General features: G+C 38.1%; 1 protein-coding gene across 7 annotated transcripts in view; it reads right to left on the bottom strand.

Annotated features, from left to right (window-relative positions):
• Positions 1-26,546, bottom strand: part of PDS5A (PDS5 cohesin associated factor A) — a 140,881-nt gene that overhangs the window by 86,005 nt on the left and 28,330 nt on the right. For 6 of the 7 annotated variants that reach the window (XM_060188161.1, XM_060188163.1, XM_060188164.1 and 3 more), the window contains exons 3-8: positions 16,606-16,809; positions 14,326-14,412; positions 12,435-12,532; positions 10,898-11,024; positions 6,378-6,458; positions 4,550-4,690 (exon numbers count right to left, since the gene is read on the bottom strand). In XM_060188161.1, coding sequence (XP_060044144.1) covers positions 4,550-4,690; positions 6,378-6,458; positions 10,898-11,024; positions 12,435-12,532; positions 14,326-14,412; positions 16,606-16,809 — 738 coding nt within the window. Of the gene's footprint in view, positions 1-4,549; positions 4,691-5,389; positions 5,475-6,377; positions 6,459-10,897; positions 11,025-12,434; positions 12,533-14,325; positions 14,413-16,605; positions 16,810-26,546 lie in introns of those variants that run through there. The other variant, XM_060188166.1, reaches the window with a different exon arrangement.

Genomic DNA, 26,546 nt, shown 5'->3' with positions numbered 1-26,546 from the left:
CAAGGGCCTGAACATGCGTCCTTGCACAGTGTAACGTGTGTGCTTAACCAGATGTGCCACCACCTGCTCCCATCCCCAGTTAATTTTCTCTGACAAGGTTATCTCAAACTCTAGAGGAACAGTGTAGATTCATTCTGCTTTTAGTTAAACTGACTAACCAACATGGTTTTTTTCAAAGCAAAACCAACCTGTCTCCTAAATGTGAAGAGGAATAAGTAAAAATTTTATTTTGTTTCCCACTATAACATTTTTCATTAAGATACAATACATTGGGAGTCGGGCAGTAGTGCAGCAGGTTAAGGACATGTGGTGCAAAGCGCAAGGATTGGTTTAAGAATCCTGGTTTGAGCCCCCGGCTCTCCACCTGCAGGGGAGTCGCTTCACAGGCGATGAAGCAGGTCTGCAGGTGTCTTTCTCTCACCCCTATCTTCCCCATCTCTCTCCATTTCTCTCTGTCCTATCCAACAACAACAACATCAAATAATAACTACAACAATAAAACAAGGGCAACAAAAGGGAATAAATAAATATAAAAAAGTAAAAAAAAAAAAGATAAATACATTGTTTGAATTTGTTTAGGTATATACATAAATGTACTTACAAATCATAAGGCATAACAGATCATCTTAAAAAGGGGGTGAGGGGACAACATAATGGTTATACAAAACAGATTCTCATGCCTAAGGCTCCCAGGTCACAGTTTCAATCCCTCCCATCAACATAAACCAGAGATGAGCAGTGCTCTGGTAAAAATAATTATCTTTAAAAACACGGGTACGACTACTTAGACTTAGATACCCTTCTCACCTACTTCCTATTACAGTTCTTTCACTCACTCCAAAGCTAACCTTATCAAAGCAAGGACTGCAAAAGCTGAATAAGGGCAAGAGACTGGCATACTTTAACGATGACTCTTTAGTCACTATCAGGCCATTCCACCAGCTGGGGCCCTAGTTGGGGAATCCTGAGATTCCCAAACAGACATGATGGGCCTAGAACTCGAATAAATCCCTCTCTCCATTGTTACCGGTCATTTCTATCAGAAACAACAAAACCCCTTGGTGGGCCCCCATAGGACCTTGCTCTCAACTTGGATGAACAACAGTAGAGAATGTTCTCCATCTTCCAAAGGGAGGCTGGACAACATACTCTATGCTATACCTGAGGAAGATACTGGGGCAGCATGGAATGTTCCTACTCATGACCACAGAATGTGAGCTCAGATCTACAGGGATGCAGAGGTCATATAGGCTCCTAAGATGAATATGGGCCCCAGATCACATCAAATCAATGGGGTTTACACTCAACAACTTTTATATCCCTTTCCCATATTAGGGAGCTACTCTCTACCCTGATCCAGCTTCTGGTCCTGTTCCTAGCCTGTTCAAGACAATAACTTGAACCCACCTGCATATCAGATTTCAGGCACAGGCAAAAAACAACACAAACAAACAAACAAAAAAACCACTAGTATAGCTACAGGCCCTTTAAAATGTAACTAATATATGCCTACTAGCTATCTACAAAATGGAGGAACGCCCAACACTTCATCTGCACTATTCCAGCCTTTAGGTCCATGATTGTTCAACAATTTGTTTGGCTTTGTATGTTAACTCCCTTTTCAGCTACCAGGTTCCCAGATGCTAGCAGGATGCTACCAGACTTCCCTGGACAGACAACCGCACCAATGTGGCTTGGAGCTCTGCTTCCCCAGAGCCCTTCCCCACTAGAGAAAGAGAGAGACAGGAAGGAAGTATGGATTGACCTGTCAATGTCCATGTTCAGCGGGGAAGCAATTACAGAAGCCAGACCTTCTGCATCCCACAATGATCTTGGGTCCATATTCCCAGAGGGTTAAAGAATAGGAAAGCTTGGCGCAGTGGGTTAAGCACACGTGGCGCAAAACGGCACAAAGCGCAAGGACTGGCATAAGGATTCCAGTTCCAACCCCCGCTCCCCACCTGCAGGGGAGTCGCTTTACAGGCGGTGAAGCAGGTCTGCAGGTGTCTTTCTCTCCCCCCTGTCTTCCCCTCCTCTCTCCATTTCTCTCTGTCCTATCCAACAACGAACAACATCAACAATGGCAATAATAATAACCACAACGAGGCTCCAACAAAAAGGGGGAAAAATGGCCCCCAGGAGCAGTGGATTTATGGTGCAGGCACCAAGCCCAGCAATAACCCTGGAGGGAAAAAATAAAGAATAGGAAAGCTATGGGGGGGGGGGGGGATACGAAGATCTGGTGGTGGGAATTGTGCGAAGTTGTACCCCTCTTTAAAAAATATTTATTTTCTCTTTTGTTGCCTTTGTTTTTCATTGTTGTTGTAGTTATTATTGTTGTTATTGATGTCATCATTGTTGGATAGGACAGAGAGAAATGGAGAGAGGAGGGGAAGACAGAGAGGGGGAGAGAAAGACAGACACTTGCAGACCTGCTTCACCGTCTGTGAAGTGACTCCCCTGCAGGTGAGGAGCTGGGGGCTCGAACCAGGATCCTTACATCAGTCTTTGTGCTTTGCGCCACGTGCACTTAACCACTGCACTACTGCCCGACTCCTAGTTGTACCCCTCTTAACCTATGGTTTTGTCAATGTTTCCTTTTTATAAATAAAAAATTAAAAAAAAAATTCTATAACATTTTGTGTGTGTTGCTGAGACCACATGCACATGTGGTTTTTCCATTCAAACAGATGTTTTTATTGACATAAACAGATCAATACAGATACCACAGCAATGAAGATTTTCCCAATAATATTAACAGCTCTTCCCATGTGGTGCTAGAACTTGAAACTGGTAAGCTTACAGAGCAAGGCAAGTGCTCAAGATGGCAAACTATTTCTCAGACCTTATACATTAACAGTTTAATACTTGAAACTGGTAAGCTTACAGAGCAAGGCAAGTGCTCAAGATGGCAAACTATTTCTCAGACCTTATACATTAACAGTTTAATAGTAATCTTGTCTTATATATGACTTTTTATTTTAAAATATTTATTTATCTAATTAATTTGGTAAGATACAGAAAAATTGAGAGGGGAGGAGAAAGAACTTTACCATTCAAGAAACTTTTCCCCTGCAGGAAGGGACTGGGGGCTTGAACCCAAGTCCTTGCACATGGTATGGCATTACCCTGCCCTACTAAGAACTTTTTTCTAAAATAAAAAATTTGTAGTGGTCCGGGAGGTGGCGCAGTGGTTAAGCTTTGGACTCTCAAGCATGAGGTCCTGAGTTCGATCCCCGGCAGCACATGTGCCAGAGTGATGACTGGTTCTTTCTCTCTCTTCCTATCTTTCTCATAAATAAATAAAATCTTGAAAAGAAAAAAGAAAAAATTTGTATTTATTTCAATGAAAGAGAAAATATAGACAGACAGACAGACAGACATGTAGGATGGCAAGAGATAAAGATCAGAGCACTGCTTGGGTCTGTCTCATGGTGGCACTGGGAGTTGAACCTGGGATCTTACAACCTCAAGCATGCTTTTTTTTATATATATATAACCATTAAGCTATTTACTGGGAGTTGAACCTGGGATCTTACAACCTCAAGCATGCTTTTTTTTTTTATATATATATAACCATTAAGCTATTTACCCAACCCACTAGAAGAAGTTTTATGCCTGAGTTTCTTTTTAAAAATATATTTATTTCCCTTTTGTTGCCCTTGTTTTATTGTTGTAGTTATTGATGTCACTGTTGGTTATAGGACAGAGAGAAATGGAGAGAGGAGGGGAAGACAGAGGGGGAGAGAAAGATAGACACCTGCAGACCTGCTTCACAGCCTGTGAAGCGACTCCCCTGCAGGTGGGGAGCTGGGGGCTTGAACTGGGATCTTCACGTCGGTCCTTGCGCTTTGAGCCACGTGTGCAAAACCCACTGCAATATCGCCTGACTCCCTATGCCTGATTTAAGGTTTGTGTGTTTTGTGTTTTTTACCAGAGCACTATTCAACTCTGGCTTATAGTAGTGTGAAGGATTGAATTTTGGCATCTCAGGTATGAGAGTGTGTCTTTACATAATCATTATGTATCAGATTAAAAAAAAACAAAAAACAAGAAATCCACTAGGAATGGTAGACCCAAGCACCAATGATTATACAAGTGGTAATAAAAATAAATTTAAGCAATTTGAAATATGGCAAATATAGCTATTTTATAATACTTTTACTATAAAAGAATAAATATAAATGCCCGTTTCTTTTTATCACACACACTAAAAATCTTCCATGTAAAATGTGGCTAACTTCCTGATAACTATAGTCAATGGTGCTAAATAGCACCTGATCAGGACACACCCTAAACAAGCAAGAATAACAGTCTGTGGGTCTACACAATATGCAGTGTATTTAGTTTTATGCAATAGCCCAGCTGAGAGTAAAAACCAAAACTGCTAGTTTGGAGCATTTCCTTAAACAGTTTTTGTTCTTAGGACTCTTTATGTAACTTAGGACGCTTTATGAAAAGTCATGGCAATATAATTCAGATACACTACTGAAAATCATTATAGTTGAACTTACATTTTTAAGGACTTAAAAATTATAGCCAGGCCTACCTTCAGTTTGAATTCAAGTTGCGGCATGACAGATAGCAGTAGATGAGGATCTATAGCGAACAGTTCCTGAATCAGGTCAAATACATGTTCTGACAAATCACTTACTGATGATCTTCCCAGCACCAGGACTTGGTTGAAAAACTATAGGAGATATTTAAGCAAAAACAAAATATCTATTTCAACTAAAACTTGGATACATTACAGTTTCAATAGAAATCTGTTTATAAAAAATGAACTATATAATCAGGTCACTATATACACCATTGAAGGGAATGAAGCCACAGGCTTTTTATTTACTAATAAGTGACAGGACACCAAAATATCAATAGAAACAAATGTCTAAATAATATCAACAATTTAAAATAAATTATGTGATTTATTAGATAACTATAGACATTTCCATATGTAAAAAATAATTTTAAAATTTTCAACTTTTAAATTTTTATTCAAGTTTAGATTTTTCATGAACTTTGTAACAGAGTATACTTAAAGTTTGCTTTTTAAATATCCAAAGCCAAATACATTTTGACTCTGAGTACCAAGAGGAAAGGCTAGTGATACAAAAATTACTGCTTAAAAGAATGCTAGCAAGAAAGAGACTATTAAGAGAACAAATTAAAAGACATGAAAACTCTCTACCACCATATACACCTGAGAAGAAACATTAAAGAATGTCTAAGCGGTAACTGATAAAAGCACCTATTTATTTTGGAATGCAATGTACATTAAGAGAAAATAGACATACTTTACAATGCAGATCTTGAAAGAAATGAGGAAAAAATTAACAACATAAATACACAAACAAGTATAGAACACATACTTCTGTATGTGAAAACCTACTGGTAATAGGTATTTCTGAGAACTGACAACAGTGTATTATTCAGAGAATTGATGCAAGAAGACTTTTCACTGTATATGTCTTCACACTGTGAAAGATACATTTTATCATGTTTATTTTATTTTAGTAATATAAATACTAATCACTCACTCATACCATTTAAATGAGCATATGCTTAGCTGCATTTTTATAAGCAGAAAATAATTCAGGGGAGCAGGCAGTGATACACCTGTTTAAGTGCATATATTAACAAGTTGAAACACCTGGGTTCGAGCTCCCGCTCCCTACCTGCATTGGGAGTACTTCACAAGCAATGAAGCAGGGCTGCAGATGTCTATCTTTCTCTTCCTCTCTATCTCCCTCATCCTCTCTCAATTTCTCTGTCTTATCTAATAAAAGTGAGAGACACAGAGAGAGAGAGAGAGAGACAGAGAAAGAGAGAGAGAGAGAAGGGAGGAGGGAGGTGAAGGAGGGAAGGGGAATGGCTGCCAGGGAGCAGTGGATTCGTAGTAGTAGTATCAACCCCCAGCGATTAGTAGTATCAACCCCCAGCAATAATCCTGGGGAAGAATTCAGTAACATAAATACTATAGTTACAAAGATAATTTCAAAAGAAAACTAGAAAAAATATAAATGCAAGGCAATAGGTAAATAATGGTTTTGTCAATTTAAAGGAACATTTGTAGTCAAGCATATCTATAAGTAAAGTGACTGTGAAAACATAGAAATATGTGATAAAAGTTTTAAGATCCATATAAATATAATGGAAAATATAGGTATGAGTTTAAGCAAAAATGACAACAATAAAATTAATTGCTATATTAGAAGAATATATTATAAATAATTTTGTCTGGGCGGGTATCCCAGACTTATCTGTGTTCAAATTAATGAAACTGTCTAAAGGGTATATGAATCTATATAAAGATTCTAGTTAGTACAAAGAGTTAGGAATTATACAAATATAGAATAGATATATGGAAAAATACATACATTGGCAATGCATGCCTCAATAGTCTGGACTGTCCTTTTCAACAAGACTTTTGCAAGATCAAAAGACTGTTTATTTAAATTCTGAAAAACAATAAAAACATGCAAATGAATTAGTAGATTTATGAAATACCATTTGGACACTATTGTTTCCAAACTTATGGTATGATACAAAAAAAAACCCACACTGAATTTCACTGCAAGTTTTATCAAATGGTCTTAAATTTAAGACAAGTAACACAATTGTAAAAAAAAAATTAAAATGCATTATTACTTAGTCTAAGACCCAACAAAGTGATTAATTTTACTAAATACGTGAACATAAGGTTTTTTGTCTGTTGACTGATTTGCACCCATGGTATCCTAAACACACACACCAACCCCCCCTCACTAACCCACCATATTCAGTATTACACAGACTGTGCACTATAAGGAAAACTAATCTGGGACTTATTCCAAGTAAAACTCTCAAAAAAATATTTTTGAAATACTGAATATATGTTCCTGCTTGTAGATTCCTGATGCACTGCAGTGAATTTAAAGGCTTGAGGAAAAGATTTTTTTTTCTTTTTAATTTAGTCAAAATGGGACTTCCAGGATAGGATGTGTGGCTATGGAGAAACAGAGGCCAGAACAAACTCTCCCCGAAAACAAATATACAACTACCGATCATAACAATCCTCACTAACTACAGCTGAGACATCTGCAGAAGCACTGCAGCCTCAGCCACCAAGTTCTAGATGTTACTATGATTCTATCCCGACATCCCAAGGCAGATGACCTCATTAATGCTTCCTGGAACCTTACCTCTTTCCCACTAGGGAAAGAAATAGGATAGGGGCATAGATCAACCTGCCAATGCCCATGTCAGTGGAAAAGCAACTACACAAGTTAGAACTCCAACCTTCAGCACCCCAAGGAGAAGACTTTTCACTGTATGTGTCTTCACAGTGTGAAAGATACATTTTATCATGTTTATATTAATTTAGTAATATAAATACTAATTACTCATACCATTTAAATGAGCCTATGCTCAGCTGCATTTTTATAAGTAGAAAATAATTCAGGGGAGCAGGCAGTGATACACCTGTTTAAGTGCATATATTAACAAGTTGAAGCACCTGGCTTCCAGCCCCCATTCCCTACCTAATTAATTAAATGAGATAATTTCAAAAGAAAACACTGGAAAAAATCTAAATGCAAGGCAATAGGTAAATAATGGTTTTGTTAAATTTAAAGAAACATTTGTAGTCAAGCATCTCTATAAGTAAAGTGACTGTGAAAACATGGAAATATGTAATTGATAAAAGTTTTAAAATCCATATAAATATAATGGAAAATATAGATATGAGTTTAAGTAAAACTGACAAAAATAAAATTAATTGCTATATTAGAAGAATATATTATAAATAATTTTGTCTGAGTGGATAAACAATAAGGAAATGCCCAATGAGGATGGGACACAGAGTATGGTGGTGGGAACTGTACGGAATTATGGCCCTATTATTTTACAATCTTATAAATCAGTATTAAATCACTACTTTAAAAAGCTCAAATTAAAAAAAAAACTTAAAATAAATTTTCTTTTGGAGAGTACCCATTACCATCTCTTTATTGGGGAATTAATGTTTTACATTCAACAGTAAATACAATAGTTTGTACATGCATAACATTCCCCAGTTTCCCATTTAACAATACAACCCCCACTATGTCATTTATCATCCTTCGTGGACCTGTATTCTCCCCACCCACCCACCCCAGAGTATTTTACTTTGGTGCAATTCTTTTTTTTTTTGCTCCTATACTTTGAAGTTTCAAACCAAACTGATTTGTTCATCACACTGTATCTTTCCCAAAAGGTAAGGCACAATTATAATATATGAACATGACTATTCAAGTAAAACTTCACTGGCCCGGTTAAATTCACTGTCTCAGCCTATCTTTAAAAATACAACAAGACAAAATGCTTGATTGTCATCAGAGAGGTGGCTCAGTGGGTGGATGAGTGAGTTTTCAATCTCTGTAAACATCTAGACCAGAGTAGTATTCAAGTGTCTCTTTCCTTAAACAAAGAGAAACATTTATATAAATAGGTTGTGGGGGGCCAGGTGGTAGCACAGTGCTAGATTAAGCACACATGGCACAAAGTGCAAGAACTGGCCTAAGGATCTCGATTCAAGCCCTGGTTCCCCAACTGCAGGGGATGAAGCAGGTCTGTAGGTGTCTTGACTTTCTCTTCCCCTCCTCTCTATTCTTTCTGGCAACAGTAACAATAATAACAAGGGCAACAAAATGGGAAAAATGGCCTTTAGGAGCAGGAGATTCATAGTACAGGAACTGAGCCCCAGCAATAACCCTGAACACACAAACACAGAAAAAAGATAAATAAAACATAAAAAAATAAATAATAATAAAAAAAGGTTGGAGGCCAGGTGGTAGCTCACCTGGTTGGGCATGCACATTACAGTGCACAAACATCTGGTTCGAGCCTCTGGTCCCCACCTGCGGGGGGGGGGGGGGGGGAAGCTTCACTAGTGATGAAGCAGGGCTGCAGGTGTCTGTCTATCCTGTCTTACCCCCCCTTCCCTTCCCTCTTGATTTCTGGCTATCTCTATCCAACAAATAAATAAAGATAATTTAAAAGTTAAAAAAAAAAGTTGTGTGTTGGTATGCATGAGACCCCTTCTGTTTCATTTGGTTTAAATCCCCCCTGCTTAACACTATTCTATTTACATAACCACTTCATTCTATTTACATAACCACTGTTAACAAGTTCCACCCTCCCTCCAGGGCATTTGTGGTTCAGTGATAGGATTCTCGCCTAATCTGCCCCCTCTTTGTCACACTCTGATTTTCACCAGTCACTTTTCTCTCCACCCTCTCTATGTCACATCCTGTTTCCACCTCACTTGGCACTTGCCATATACTTATATATAAAGACAACATTGTGAGTTTTACTGTACTGTACTTTGAGTTTAACTTAGCTCATCTTAGATTGTGCTGCGTCCTGCATGAATAAAGAGATACTGCCTACAGCTCAACCATGAGTCCCTGGTCATCTGTTACCTGCCCGTGAAGCCAGCCCGGCGAAAACAACATACCCCGTCGAAAACAACAGTTGTGGATCAAATTTGGTCCACATGCATTATTTCCTGACTCTTTCTACACACTTTTATTTCATTAGCATAAGATTAACTTAAATTAACACAACAGAGAATCTTGGTGGCTCATCTAGATAAGTGAACACATTACCATGTGTATGAACCCAAGATTAAGCCAAGGGTCCCCACCTGCAGCGGTGGAAGCTTCAGGAGCAGTGGCGTATTAACTGCAGATCTCAATTTCTCATCTCTCACCCTCCATCAAAAAGAAGAAAAAAAAAGAAAGAAAAAGAAAAAGCTACTGGGAATGGTGGAACTGAGCAGGGACCAAACTCCAATTGGTGAGGAAAAAGAAAAAAAAAATTAACACAACCTTTCTATTTCCTGAAAGAGTAGTTTCTACTTACACATTTTTATTGAGAGTAAGCATATAGCTACTATTCATCTACTATCTGATAACGAACGGGTCACTGAACCACTATTCTAAGAGTAAGAGCATAAACATAGCAGTAATTGGTAGAAGTGAGTAGAGCTCACTGAGGAAGTAAAATTTCTTTGTGAGGAGAAAAATCTTTTAGTTCCTTCAGAGGATCTAGCAGAAACACAAAAAGGAAAAGGAAACACAGGCAAGTATAAAACTCTTGATAATCATTTCCATCTAAACATTAACCATGCAGTTCCTGCCTCTGTTCAACCCTTCATAAAGTGCCTAAGAAAAAATACAGACTATGGTTCTGAAAGTCAAAATTCCTATGCTTAGCATTTATGTACAAAGTGTTGGTCTGCTTCTAATTCTGCTTCTAAGACCCCTTCTGTTTTGATCATCACGTTAGGTTAGGTTTGCTTGCATTGCTTAACGCTGTGGTCTATTTACATAATCACTGCTTTACCTGAGACCCGCCCTGCCTACAGGGCATTGGTTTAATCCCCACTGATTAGATGCAAGCTTGATACTTACAAGCGCTTGCGCTTTTTCCTTCTCCCCACGCCCTATCCTACGTATCCTTTTCCGACCTGACACTTCCACATCAGGAGATATAAAGGACACCTCAGGAGATATAAAGTATTTTCTAATGAATAGAGATTAGACTGATTGCACTGCATTCCCACTCATCAATAAAGATTGAACTGCGTGTGTTCCCAGCTTAGCCATGAATTCCTGGTTGTCTGTCTCCCATTCGAGAAGCTAGCCCGGCACAAAGCAATGCATTTTCTTTTCTAAATAAAAGCCTAACCAAGACAGTACTCCAACTGTCCTAATTTCTAGGTTAGATAAAATTCACATTTAGTATTCCAGAAAACAGCATTCAACTGAATAAAAAAAATCTTCCACAGTATGCTAATCAATAACTTCTAAAATAGTAAAAGCTATGAAAGTGATGTGCTGTCCTCAAGTCTTTTGTATGTTCATATTATACAGACCTTATGTGCAGGAATGAGGTTAATAAGAATGGAATCCAATAATTCTTGAGTAACTCCATCACCTTCCATGATGATAGAACTCATCAAGTCTAACATGTGCATTTGCACCTTCTTATTGTGGCTGTTACTAAAAAAAAGAGAGAGAAAGGAAGGAAGGAAGAAACAAATAAGGCTTACAAAAGGAAATTAAAATTCTTTTATAAAAACAATTATCTCAAGACATAAAATAATTTTCACAAGAGGGAACTGCGCCAATAATTATAATGAAATTTTAATCATACCATTTATTTTCTTCTCAACGATTACAATATCTATAAGTCATTATTGTAGGGTATTTTATAAAAATAAAGATCTTCACAATACATTAAGTCACATAATTAAAATTGAGTGAAATAAATTCAGTGCAACAAAAATTGTCAAATTCATGCTTTTACTTTTTATTTTATGAGACAAAGGGGCTACTTTGGCATTGTGGTATCTGGGATCAAACACAGGGCCTAGACTACACCACTTCCTGAATCATTCAAACCATCATGTTCAAAAAAAGGATGCTGTAGTCTCTCTTTTCCAAGAAATAAACCTAAACAAAAACCAAACAAACAAACAAACAAAAAAACACAACTGTAGTTCAGGCAGTAGTGTCTAAAAGTTCTGGATTTATAAGTATTAGGTACAGTGTTGCATGTGCCAGTGATGTTCAAGTTTGACCTGACCTCTATAATAAATAAATAAATAAATAAATAAATAAATCAGCCTCCACTATAATGGGGGAAACTCTGATGCTATGGTGTTTCTCCCTCCTTAAATTTCAAACTAAACATGTAGGCCAACAGGAGTGAAAGGTGTCCTATTAGGACCAAAAAAAAATCTACAGCAAACTCTAGAAAAGTAACTCCAATACGTAAAGATTAACAACCATTCAATAATTAACACTTAAAATATGGATATAACTATATGATGAGGGTGTTGTTTTTGGATATAGTGGAATAGATCAAATATACAATTTACATTAAGATATATCAACCATATTTTTTCCCTTTCTTAAAGTGACTGCCAGAAAAACATTAAATTTTATATAAGACATATTATATTTAACACATGTCATAACTATGCTTAGCGTACCAGGACCCTAAACAAAAAAACAAGCCAGAGAAATAGCTTGGCTTACTTTAGAGTACCAACCTGTATGCCATCTAGAAGTCTTTGAAGACACTTAATACATCTGCTACATAAGTAATTTGTTAGTTAAGGCTCCATACCAATTGCTTTACAAAAGACAACCAACATAACTGATAACATTATTAAATGGTATATGAGCAAAGGTGGTGTTCAGACAACAGAAATTTTGTTATGTTCATTTACAAATCTTTTTTTCTTTTTGTCATCAGTGAGCTTCACTGCTTCAGGCCAATCCCCCCCCCAAGTTAAGTCTTGTAAGGAACACATTTCTGTGTAACTCTAAAAGAACTTAGTTTACATTATCTAGACTTCAACACACACAACTAGGGACACAAAAATAATTAGAACAGTAACTTACTTGATTACTGAGAAGAGAGTCCTAAAAAGCTGAATAAAAATTTCATTGCAATCTTCTAATTCAAAGCAGATGTTATATGACTTAACCCATGCCAAATTCTTAAATAAATAAAAGAAAATATTAACATATACTCAGAAAATTCATGAATAAAATTTAATTTTAAAGTTAGGAATTTATACAAAATATACAAAGACCCATTATATAAAATGACAATTGTTAATCACCTATTTTGACCTTTAAAAAGACAGTTTTCTTTTTTTTCCCCCTTTTGTTGCCCTTGCTGTTTATCGTGGTCGTTATTATTGTTGTTGTTATTGTTATCATTGTTGTTGGATAGGACAGAGAGAAATTGAGAGGAGGGGAAGACAGAGAGGGGGAGAGAAAGATAAGACACCTGCAGACCTGATTCACTTCCCTGCAGGTGGGAAGCCGAGGGCTCAAACCAAGATTCTTATGCTGGTCCTTGCGCTTCGAGCAATGTGCGTTTAACCCATGGCATCACCAACTGGCTCCCTGACACTGTTATTTTCTTAAATTTTGGGAGCTACTCTCTGCCCTAATCCAGCTTTCTAGTCTTATTTGCTCTATTCCTACTGTTTGGATCCTGTTTATATATATTGTCCTGCTTTATGTCTTACTGCCTTTCAGCCTCCAAATTGCTGATGCTGCAATGATCCCATCCTGAACTCCTGTAACCTCACCCTTCCAGAGCCCTACCCCACTAATGAAAGATAGAAAGAAGCTGAGGGCATGGATCAATTTGCCAATGCCCATGTCCAATGGAGAAACAACTACAGAAACCAAAACTCCCACCTTCTGCAACCCAAAAAGAATTTTGGTCCATATCCCTGAAAAGGGGAGAAATATTAGGGGACCATGACTAGAGGGCTCCAAAACCCAATTCCATTACAATCCCTGAGAGAGAAGAAGGGGGAAAAGGAAAAGCATTTGGAAATAGTATGACTTAGAAAGGAAGAAAAGGGGTCCAGGCAGTGGTGCACCTAGCTAAGTGCAAATATTACGGTGTACCTGGGTTTAAGTTTCTGGTGCCCACCTACAGGGGGGAAAGCTTCACATGTGAAGAATTATAGCTGCAGGTGTCTCTCTATCTCTTCTTATTTCTCCCTCCCCTCTCAACTACTCTGTCTCTATCCAATAAAATAAATATATAAATAAGAGAAGGTAAGACCATAGGAAAAAGAAGAGCAAATATATATGTATGTATATATAGAGGGGGAAAGAGAGAGAATAGGGAGAAGATGGGAGGTAGATGAGTTACAGAAATAATAGCTAACCCACATCTGTGACCTTGGGAGAATCAGTGCAGTTTCTAATGGGGGGAATGGGAATGTAGAACTCTGGTGGTGGGAAAGGTATGGAATTATACCCACTGTCTTAAAATTTTGTAAATCAGTATAAATCACTAATAAGTACATAAATAAAAGATGTTGGCATAAACCTCTAACTATAAAACACTAAACTGTTAGAAGTTTGTAGTCATACAAAGTAATGCCCTCTTAAATTAGAAAATAAAACAGCCAGATGAAAATAAAGTTTCCACTAATGTAACAGTTTTCCCAGTGAAATATACTTTCTTTTTCTAGTATGAGGGACAATAAAAGATTTTGCTGAGTGGGGAAGATAGTATAATAGTTATACAAAGACTCTCTTGCCTGAGACTTTTGAAGTCCCAGGTTCAAATTCCTATACCACAAACCAGAGCTGAACAGTGAGTGGTCTGGTAAAGAAGAAGAAAAAAAAAGAAAAAAAAAATTTTTTTCCTTATGAAATGTGACAGCCATCTTTGATAAAACAAACAAAAATACCCTCATTTTACTTTATAAAATTACTATAAATAATTAATGGATCAGTATATTAAATAATTCTTTACCTCTAGCAAATAAAAGTATCTATTAAACTGCGGACTCTTTGTATCCTCCAAACCTTTTAATTGTCTGGTAATAAACAAAAATATGTCCTGTTAAAAAAATGATAAAATATATTAGGCACAAATAGTTATCATTATTTCATAATATATTAACTGCATAGTAACTAATCTATTACAAACTACAATAAAAGAAATCTGCATTATTCAAATGACATGAGACTGATGTAGTTCACTATTAAAAACAACTGGGAAAGAGTAAATCATAAAATTACACCCTTTAAAAGAATAAGAAAAATTATGACCACCACAAAACCTTAGACTTTCTGATTCTGAGAGAATCATAGGTTCTAAATCTTGTTACTTTTTTTTTTTTTAATTTCTTTATTGGGGGATTACTGTTTTACATTCGACAGTAAATACAATAGTTTGTACATGCATAACATTTCTCAGTTTTCCACATAATAATACAACCCCCACTAGGTCCTGTCATCCTTTTTGAACCTGTACTCTCCCCCCCACCAACCCGAGTCTTTTACTTTGGTGCAATATTGTTAGCTTTTTTTATACTATAGTACTTCCATGTTAATTACTAAATTTATCTCACATTATGACAATTACACTCATTGTAAGACCTGAACATAAATGCTTCCATTACTATTCCCTACACGTAAATAATTTTCATACACAGTACTTACTTTCATGACTACAAAGCTGTATGTGCCAAAAGTAGTAATATGTTGGTTTGAGTGCTATACTTTTCACAATGACAATATTCATTTCTCAATAAACTTTTTAAAAGAGATTTTAACCCAAAATTGTATCAATATGGGACACAATGATTTTAGGTCTATTTTAAAATACGCAGCTCAGGGGGTCGGGCGGTAGTGCAGCAGGTTAAGCACACGTGGCGCAAAACGCAAGGACCAGCATAAGGATCTGGGTTTGAGCCCCCAGCTCCCCACCTGCAGGAGTCGCTTCACAGATGGTGAAGCAGGTGTGCAGGTGCCTATCTTTCTCTCCCCCTCTGTCTTCCCCTCCTCTCTGCATTTCTCTCTGTCCTATCCAACAAGGAACGACATCAACAACAATAATAACCACAACAAGGCTACAACAACAAGGGCAACAAAAGGGGGGGAGGGGAATGGCCTCCAGGAACAGTGGATTCATGGTGCAGGCACTGAGCCCCCGCAATAACCCTGGAGGCAAAAGAAAAAAAAAAAAAGAAAAAGAAAGCAGCTCAGAGGATTAAAATTATCCAATGGGGCAGGTAGTGTGGTACCTAGGAAAGTGCACACAGTACAACAAGTGAGGACTAAACCTCAAGTCTCTGAGGGACCCTACCTGTAAGTGGGGAAGCTTAACAAGTGGTGAAGCAATACTGCAGGAGTCTCTCTTTCTCTCCTACTCGTTAGTAGTCCCCACCCCTCTCAATTTCTCTATTTAAAAAGGGGGGGGGGTTTGCAACAGGGAGTGGTAGATTCATTGTGCTAGTACTGAATCCCAGCAATAACTGGTGGCAATTAAAAAGAATAAAAGGGAAATAAAAGTATTCAAGAGGCTGGCTAGACAGTGGCACATCGGGTAAAGTGCATGTGTTAAAAGTATTCAAAATATGGACTTGGTTTAAAAGATCAATTCAAAAAGGAAGGTCTTCAAACACTTTCAAATAGAATCACCAAGTTTGTTTTGTATATATAGTAACTTACAGGGAGAAAAACTATTAGAATGTGTATGTTCTAGTATAATATTGTTTTTAAAAGTTTTATTAATTGACTATTTCTCCTTACACATCAATTCTCTGGACTTCGAGGTGAGCTATCCTGACGGTTACATAACAATGAACAAGAACTAGATCTAATCTATACCTTTCAAGGCCTCAATAATACCAGGATTTTTGTGAATCCAACAGTCAATTAATAAATCCAATTAGTCAATTAATAAATCTCATTTTGTAATTTATGATTTTTCTATGATAACAAGCTATAATCTATGTTCCTAAATAAAAGTAACCAATTTTTAAAAATTAATTAATTAGTTTTCCCATTTGTAGCCCTTGTTGTTAGATAGGACAGAGAGAAATGGAGAGAGGGGGGAAGACAGAGGGGGGAAAAGACAACTGCAGACCTGCTTCACCGCCTATGAAGCGACTCCCCTGCAGGTGGGGAGCCAGGGGCTCCAACCGTTATCCTTATACCGGTCTTTGCGCTTCGTGCCACGTGTGCTCAACCCGCTGCGCTATCACCCAACTCCCAAAGTAACCAATTTTGTAAAGCTTGTATTTACCTTAAGTTTATCATGAGAAGTATATGGAGCTTCTGGTGCATAGATTCTAAAGATATCAGCCAAACAACATGCTACAAGGAGACGAACATCTTTATTGGGATTCCTGAGGAAAAATTCAGATGCAAGATGCAAGGCTAGTGGAAGATACTGCTGCTTTTCATCTTCTGAATCTTGATCCATATCCATAAAAGTTTTTACTACCATCTGTAAATACACAAATAAAATACAATCAATTCCTGGCACTCAGAAACCAGTAAAAGACACATTTCTAAAAAGATCATCTCCATTTATAAATAAATAAATAAATAAATAACATTCCAGGTAAAGGGCCAGGGAGACAACAGACTTCCACACCCGAGGCACTTAAATACAATAGCTGGCACCACCATAAATAGATGAAGAACTTAAATACAATAGCTGGCATCACCATAAACCAAAGCAGAGCAGTACTCTGGATTAACTTCTTTTTTTAAAAGGGTGGCGATAGGGTGGGGTGGGTTTGGATAAAGACCAGAGATATAAATAACAACTTTTGTCTTCCTTATTGAGAGATTAGTGGCTTACATTCAAGAGTAAAATACAGTATAGCTTGTACATGTGTAACATTTTTCAGTTTTCCACATAACAATTCAACCCTCTTTAGGTCCTCCTCTGCTACCATGTTCCAAGACCTGAACACTACTCTCCCCAACCCCAGAGTCCTTTACTTTGGTGCAAAATACCAACTCCAGTCCAAGATCTGCTTTATGTTTTCACTTCTGTTCTTATTTTTCAACTTCTGTCTGAGTGGGATCATCCCATATTCATCTTTTCTTTCTTTTTTTTTTTTTTTAAATATTTTTCTATCTTTATGTATTGGGTAGAGACAAGCAGAAATCAAGAGGGAAGAAGGTGATAGGAAGGGAGAGAGACAGAGAGACACCTGCAGCCCTGCTTCACCACTCGCAAAGCTTCCCCACTGCAGGTGGGGACCAGGGGATTGAACCTGGGTCTTTGTGCACTATCTATATTGGTAATAGGTTTATGAAGAAGTAAGACTCCCATTATTCACTTTACATCTAGCCCTGGTAAAAAATTCTTAAGTCTCCCATACATAGTTAAATTCATTTGATATTCTGCAACATGACTGATAGTGTTTCTTTGGTAGTTTATTATCAAAAGTGCCTCAGAGGCAGGGTGGAGGGCTGGGGAAAAAGCATAATGGTTAAGGAAAAGGACTTTCAAGCCCGAGGCTCCAAGCTCCCAGGTACATAGGCCTGCACCAACATATGTTAGAGCTGAGCAGTGCGCTGGTTGTTTCTCCGTGTGTGTTTCTTTCTGTATATTTCTAATTAAATGTAACAAAATATTTAAAAATTGGAATACCAAAGGAGACCACCAGGGACCGAAACAAGACAGGACTAGAATGACCACAGGAACCCAATAAATCACTGGTGAGTACAAACACGAGTGGCTGGTGACAGAGAGGAGAGAGGAGCCTAAGGAGAGATTGTGACTGCTAACAGTTCAGCAGTTTATCAGTGGAGACACCACCTCCAGTCTGCTCCAACAACAAGGGGACAGCTTAAGGGAGGAGAGGACTCCCCAGAGACTCACCAAGTGCAACTCTGAGTCTCCAATGCTACTACCCTCAGAATCTGGAACAGCAACAGGAGGGACACCAGGGGACAGAGATCTAACCGGGAAACTCAGGAGAAGACCTATACCTCCTGGCATAGCTGAGGGGCTGTGAAAGTCTCTTTGCATAACCATTGGATTATCTCTGCCACACCCTGCTTTATCTCTTGGTCAGGAGTCAGTGATTAAGCTAAGAAACCTATTGATAGTTTAAAAGGCCTCAGGCTCCCATAGCCTACAGGGAAGAAAAAAAAAGAGGCTTTTAAACCACGGAGCTCCAACTCAGGGACTGAAACAACTGTTAACTTCCACCACTATGAACCCTTTAATTAACTTACTTAGACACAAGTCAATCCAGGCAATAGTGTTCAATAATTTGAAAAGTACTGATAAAGACAACTCATAACATAATATATAAAATGGTTAAAACAACAATAAAAAATATTGGAGAATCCAACCAGGACAAGAGTCCAGCTAAAAGTCCTCCAGAGGGTGAAGCACAAAATAACGAGTTCAACATCCAAAACATTAGCTAAGGAAATAATAACAGGAGTGAGTAAAGAATTTGAAAAAATTGTAATCAGAAATACAGGAACAACAAATGAGACTATGGAAGAAAATACTAATTATCTCATGGTTATTAGAGAGCTGAAAGCTGAAATCGCTGAACTAAGAATGCAACTAGCTGAACAAGCTAAAACAGTATCAGAGCAGGGCAACAAAATAGATGAACTCCAGAAAGCAGTAGAGGGCAGAGAGAATAGAATCTATGAGGCTGAAGACAGAATTAGCAAGATTGAGGATGAATAAGAGACAACTAAAAAAGAAGTAAGAGATCTCAAAAAGAGATTAAGAGATGCTGAAAACAACAACAGAGTCCTATGGGATGACTTCAAAAGAAACAATATACGCATTATTGGCTTACCAGAGGAAGAAAGAGAAGGAGAAGAAGAAAGCATTTTCCAGGCCATAATAGCTGAAAATTTCTCTAGTCTAGACAACATCAAAGACATAAAGATTCAAGAAGTCCAGAGGGTCCCAAACAGAATTAACCCAGACCTAAAGACACCAAGACATATCATACTTAGAATGGAAAGGAATAAGGATAAAGAAAAGATCCTGAAGGCTGCAAGAGAAAAACAAAGAGTCACCTACAAAGGAAAACCCATAAGATTAGCAGCAGACTTCTCCATACAAACACTACAGGCCAGAAGAGAATGGCAAGACATCTATCTAGTGCTCAATGAGAAAGGCTTTCAGCCAAGAATACTATATCCTGCTAGACTGTCATTCAGACTACAGGGAGGTATCAAAACCTTCTCAGACAAGCAACAGTTGAAGGAATCAACCATCACCAAGCCTGCCCTGAAAGAAGTTCTGAAAGGTCTCCTATAAACAACCAGACCACCACAAATAGGACATATATCAAAACACTCTAAAACTCTACAAGAATGGCGTTAAAATATCTTCAATCTTTGATATCAATAAATGTCAGTGGCCTGAATTCACCTATTAAAAGACACAGAGTAGGAAGATGGATCAGAAAACACAACCCAACAATATGCTGTCTACAGGAAACCCACCTAACTCAACAAGACAAACACAGACTTAAAGTGAAAGGATGGAAAACTATCATACAAGCCAATGGCCCACAAAAAAGGGCAGGAACAGCTATTCTCATATCTGACATGATAGACTTTAAAATAGATAAGATTAAAAAAGATAGGAATGGACACTATTTAATGCTCAGAGCATCCATCAATCAAGAGGACTTAACAATTATTAACATCTATGCACCCAATGAGAAGCCATCTAAATATATCAAACTTCTACTGAAAGAGCTACAGTAATATATTAACAGTAACACAATCATAGTAGGGGACTTCAATACCCCACTCTCTCAACTTGACAGATCATGCAGGCATAAAATCAATAAAGACATAAGGGAGCTAAATGAAGAGATAAACTAGAACTATTGGACATTTTCAGAGTCATTCATCCCAAGAAACTGGAATACACATTTTACTCAAATCCACATGGGTCATTCTCAAGGAGAGACCATATGTTAGGCCACAAAGACAGCATCAGCCAATTCAAGAGCATTGAAATCATCCCAAGCATCTTCTCAGACCACAGTGGAATTAAAGTAACACTTAACAATTAACAAAAGATTAGTAACAGTGCCAAAAGGTGGAAGCTCAACAGTACACTTCTTAACAACTTCTGGGTCAAAGAGGAAATCAAGGAAGAAATCAAAATGTTTCAAGAGTTCAATGAAAATGAAGACACAAGCTATCAAAATCTTTGGGACACAGCTAAAGCAGTCCTAAGAGGGAAGTTCATAGCTGTACAAGCACACATTAGGAAACAAGAAAAAGCACAAATAAACAGCCTGATTGCACATCTTAAAAGACCTAGAAGAAGAACAACAAAGGAACCCTAAAGCAACCAGAAGGACTGAAATCACTAAAGTTAGGGCAGAAATAAATAACATTGAGAATAATAAAACCATACAAAAGATCAACGAAAGTAAATGTTGGTTCTTCGAAAGAGTAAACAAAATCGACAAACCTTTAGCCAGACTCACAAAACAAAAAAGGGAGAAGACCCAAATAAATCGGATAGTAAATGAAAGAGGACATATCACAACAGACACCGCCAGAAATTCAACATATCATGCGAGGCTTCTATGAACAACTATATGCCACCAAGCTAGAGAACCTGGAAGAAATGAATGATTTCCTAGATACCTACCAACTTCCAAAACTAAGTCAAGAGGAAGTAGATAATATGAACAGGCCCATCACAGCTAATGAAATTGAATCAGTTATCAAAAATCTTCCCAAAAATAAAAGTCCTGGACCAGATGGTTTTACAAATGAATTCTACAAAACCTTCAAAGAAGAACTAATACCTCTACTTTTAAAAGTCTTCCAGAAGATTGAAGATACTGGAATACTCCCTGCCAGCTTCTATGAAGCCAACATCACCCTGATACCAAAAGCAGACAGGGACACAACCAAAAAAGAAAACTACAGACCAGTATCTCTAATGAACATAGATGCGAAAATACTGAACAAAATTCTAGCCAACCGGATACAGCAGTATATCAAAAAGACTGTTCATCATGACCAAGTGGGGTTTATCCCAGGCATGCAAGGTTGGTTTAATATACGTAAATCAATCAATGTGATCCACCACATCAACAAAAGCAAGACCAAAAACCACATGGTCATATCAATAGATGCAGAGAAAGCCTTTGACAAAATACAACATCCCTTTATGATCAAAACACTACAAAAAATGGGAATAGATGGAAAATTCCTCAAGGTAGTGGAGTCTATATATAGCAAACCTACAGCCAACATCATACTCAATGGTGAAAAACTGGAAGCATTTCCACTCAGATCAGGTACTAGACAGGGCTGCCCACTATCACCATTACTATTCAACATAGTGTTGGAAGTTCTTGCCATAGCAATCAGGCAGGAGCAAGGCATTAAAAGGATACAGACTGGAAGAGAAGAAGTCAAACTCTCCTTATTTGCAGATGACATGATAGTATACATAGAAAAACCTAAAGAATCCAGCAAGAGGCTTTTGGAAATCATCAGGCAATACAGTAAGGTGTCAGGCTACAAAATTAACATTCAAAAGTCAGTGGCATTCCTCTATGCAAACACTAAGTTAGAAGAAACTGAAATCCAGAAGTCAATTCCTTTTACTATAGCAACAAAAACAATAAAATATCTAGGAGTAAATCTAACCAAGGAAGTGAAAGACTTGTATACTGAAAACTATGAGTCACTACTCAAAGAAATTGAAAAAGACACAAAGAAGTGGAAAGATATTCCATGTTCATGGGTTGGTAGAATTAACATCATCAAAATGAATATATTACCCAGAGCCATCTACAAATTTAATGCTATCCCCATCAATATCCCAAGCACAATTTTTAGGAGAATAGAAAAAATGCTACAAATGTTTATCTGGAACCAGAAAAGACCTAGAATTGCCAAAACAATCTTGAGAAAAAAGAACAGAACTGGGGGCATCACACTCTCAGATCTCAAACTGTATTTTAGGGCCATTGTCATAAAAACTGCTTGGTACTGGAACATGAATAGACACACTGACCAGTGGAATAGAATTGAGAGCCCAGAAATCAGGCCCCACACCTATGGACATCTAATCTTTGACAAAGGGGCCCAGACTATTACATGGGGAAAGCAGAGTCTCTTCAACAAATGGTGTTGGAAACAATGGGTTGAAACATGCAGATGAATGAAACTGAATCACTGTATTTCACCAAATACAAAAGTAAATTCCAAGTGGATCAAGGACTTGGACGTTAGACCACAAACTATCAAATACTTAGAGGAAAATATTTGCAGAACTCTTTTCCGCATAAATTTTAAAGACATCTTCAATGGAACGAATCCAATTACAAAGAAGACTAAGGCAAGTATAAACCTATGGGACTACATCAAATTAAAAAGCTTCTGCACAGCAAAAGAAACCACTACCCAAACCAAGAGTCCCCTCACAGAATGGGAGAAGATCTTTACATGCCATACATCAGACAAGAGTTTAATAACCAACATATATAAAGAGCTTGCCAGACTCAACAACAAGACAACAAATAACCCCATCCAAAAATGGGGGGAGGACTTGGACAGAATATTCACCACAGAAGAGATCCAAAAGGCCGAGAAACACATGAAAAAATGCTCCAAGTCTCTGTCAGAGAAATGCAAATCAAGACAACAATGAGATATCACTTCACTCCTGTGAGAATGTCATACATCAGAAAAGGTAACAGCAGCAAATGCTGGAGAGGGTGTGGGGTCAAAGGAACCCTCCTGCACTGCTGGTGGGAATGTCAATTGGTCCAACCTCTGTGGAGAACAGTCTGGAGAACTCTCAGAAGGCTAGAAATGGACCTACCCTATGACCCTGCAATTCCCCTCCTGGGGATATATCCTGAGGAACTCAACACATCCATCCAAAAAGATCTGTGTACACATATGTTTTTGGCAGCACAATTTGTAATAGCCAAAACCTGGAAGCAACCCAGGTGTCCAACAACAGATGAGTGGCTGAGCAAGTGTGGTATATATACACAATGGAATACTACTCAGCTGTAAAAAATGGTGACTTCACCGTTTTCAGCCGATCTTGGATGGACCTTGAAAAATTCATGTTATGTGAAATAAATCAGAAACAGAAGGATGAATATGGGATGATCTCACTCTCAGGCAGAAGTTGAAAAACAAGATCAGAAAAGAAAACACAAGTAGAACCTGAAATGGAATTGGCGTATTGCACCAAAGTAAAAGACTCTGGGGTGGGTGGGGAGAATACAGGTCCATGAAGGATGATAAATGACATAGTGGGGGTTGTATTGTTAAATGGGAAACTGGGGAATGTTATGCATGAACAAACTATTGTATTTACTGTTTAATGTAAAACATTAATTCCCCAATAAAGAAATTAAAAAGTATATATATATATATATATATATTTAAAAATTAAAACTAAAAACAAATTAAGACGCAGGGTAGAGTACATGTTCAAATGTGCAAGGCAATGTATGAAGAACAAGTTTGATCCCTGGCACTAAAAATAAATAAATAAATAAATCAGTGATCTATATTTTTATCAAGATGTTAGAAAAGTAGCAGCCTCAGTCCAAAGAAGATAATTATCATAAGTAGAAAATCAAGAACATCAAGGGACTGGAACACATAGTGCAAAAGAGAAAAACCAAAAATGATTAGTAATGACTGTGAACAAAATTGATTTAAGAATGACAGTTCCCGAGCAAGAATTAAGAGAATAATAATAAATTAACAGCATCAGGGGAATTAAGAACAGAAAATATTATAAGTCTTAATATACTGGGGAAAGGGAGATGAAGAGGATGAGTCATAAGAAATAGATTATGTGAATAATCCTGTATATTTGGAAAGAAACTAAATCTATGGTGTTGGGAACTTAGTGGAGTTATACACCTTTTATCCTATGGTTCTGTCATTGTTTCCCTTTTATAAGAAAAAAAAAAAGAAACTGAATCTGAAATTAAAAACCTGCCCGCACACACACAAATTCTAATGCCAGGAGTCATTATAAATCCCAAATACAGTAACTAAGCATAGACTGCTGTAATACTAACTATTCTGCTCAAAATACTTGCTCCATTTTGCAGTTTTACAGCTACATTTTTGTTTGGTTATGCAGTCACTACTAGTCAGTAAGACTCTACTTTTAAGATTGCAAACACCCCTGTGTAAGTTAATATCTATTAAGGACTTACATTTGTTATTTAATTAAGATACAGAAGACAAACACCTAAAGTCTATGAATTTTTTTTTTTTTTTTAGCATAATATTGCTTAGTTCCATCTTATGGTCAAGTGGACTGAACCTGAGACCTTGGAGCCTCAACTACATCTTTTTTAAATTTGTTTATTTATTTTCCCTTTTGTTGCTGTTGTTTTCTTTCATTGTTGTTGTAGTTATTATTGTTGTTATTGACGTTGTTGTTGTTAGATAGGACAGAGAAATGGAGGGGGGGAAGGCAGAGAGGTGGGAAGGCAGAGAGGGGAAGCGAAAGATAGACACCTACAGGCATGCTTCACTGCCTGTGAATTGACGCCCCTGCAGGTGGGGAGCCAAGGGCTTTAACTGGGATCCTTACAACAGTCCTCTGCTTTGCTCTTCGCAGTCCTGGCTCGCGCTTTGTGCCATGTGTGCTTACCCTCTTGCACTACTGCCGGACTCCCTCAACTATATCTTTTTTGTATAGCCATTATGCTACCTCCTAATCACAAGGAATTCTTGGGGGGGGGGGGGGAGGGCGGGGGAGGAGGAAGGAAACCACCAGTATGAAAGTCTTGAAGAGAAATTAGTAATCAAAAGATTCATTTTGGTAGGGATGTCCAGATCACTACAAATCATCTTCGAAAGATCCTTATAAAAGTTGGGGAGAAGGGAAGTAGGGCCGTAGTGCAGAGGGTTGACCTGTGTAAGGATCCCGGTTTGAGTACCCGGCTCCCCACCTGGGTGGTGAGTTGCTTCACAAGCTGTGAAGCAGGTCTGCATGTTGTCTTTCTCTCCCCCTCTCTGTCTTCCCCTCCTCTCTCCATTTCTTTCCGTCCTATCCAACAATGATGACATCAACAATAATAACTACAACAATAAAACAAGGGCAACAAAGGGGAGTAAATAAATATTTAAAAGTTGGGGAGAACCCCTCTGTGGGCCCCCAGTAGGATCTTGCCCTCAACTTGGATCAACAACAGTAGAAACTGTTCCATCCTCCGAAGGGAGGATGGACAATATACCCTATGCTATACCTGAGGAAAATGGGTCGGTATTGGGGCAGCTTGGAATGTTCCTACTCATGGCCACAGAATGTGAGCTCAGATCTACAGGGATGCAGAGGTCACATAGGCTCCTAAGCTGAATATGGGCCCCAGATCACATCAAATCGATGGTGTTTACAGTCAACAATATTTATACTCCTTTCCCATATTAGGGAGCTACTCTCTTCCCTTTTCCAGCCATGACATCATCTCCCCAGACAATAACTAGGATCCACCTGCATATCAGATTTCAGGCTCAGGGAGGAAAAAAAAAAACAGCATAGCCACAGGCCCTTTGGAATATAACTAAAATATGCCTACTAGCTATCTACAAAATGGAAGACCCCACACACACACTCTTCACCTGCACTATTTCAGCCTTTAGGTCCATGATTGGTCAACAATTTGGCTTTGTATGTTAACCCTCTTTTCAGCCACCAGGCTCCAGATGCTAGCATGATGCCGACCAGACTTCCCTGGACAGAGAACCCCACCAATGTCTCCTGAAGCTCCGCTTTCCCAGAGCCCCACCCTACTAGGGAAAGAGAGAGGGAGGCTGGGAGTATGGATCAACCTGTCAATGCCATGTTCAGCGGGGAAGCAATTACAGAATCCAGACCATCCACCTCTGTCCATACTCCCAGAGGGTTAAAGAGTAGGAAAGCTATCAGGGGAGGGGATGAGATATAGAGATCTGGTGGTGGTAACTATGTGGAGTTGTACCCCTCTTATCCTATGGTTTTGTCAATGTTTCCTTTTTATTAAAAAAAAAAAAGTTGGGGAGAACAGTAAAAGACTGTGTGTGTGTGTGGGGGGGGGGTTCAGGTCTTAAACATCATGGCAGAAGAGGACCTAGTGGGGGCTGAATCATTATGTGGAAAACTGGGAAATATGGACAAGGGTAGATAGCATAATGGTTATGCAAACAAACTCTCCTGTCCAAGGCTCTAAAGTCTTG

Source organism: Erinaceus europaeus, chromosome 3 (genome assembly GCF_950295315.1).
Source record: "Erinaceus europaeus chromosome 3, mEriEur2.1, whole genome shotgun sequence".
NCBI lineage: Eukaryota > Metazoa > Chordata > Mammalia > Eulipotyphla > Erinaceidae > Erinaceus > Erinaceus europaeus.
Note: the sequence above shows the minus strand (reverse complement) of the source record. Positions and strands in the feature narration are given on the sequence as shown.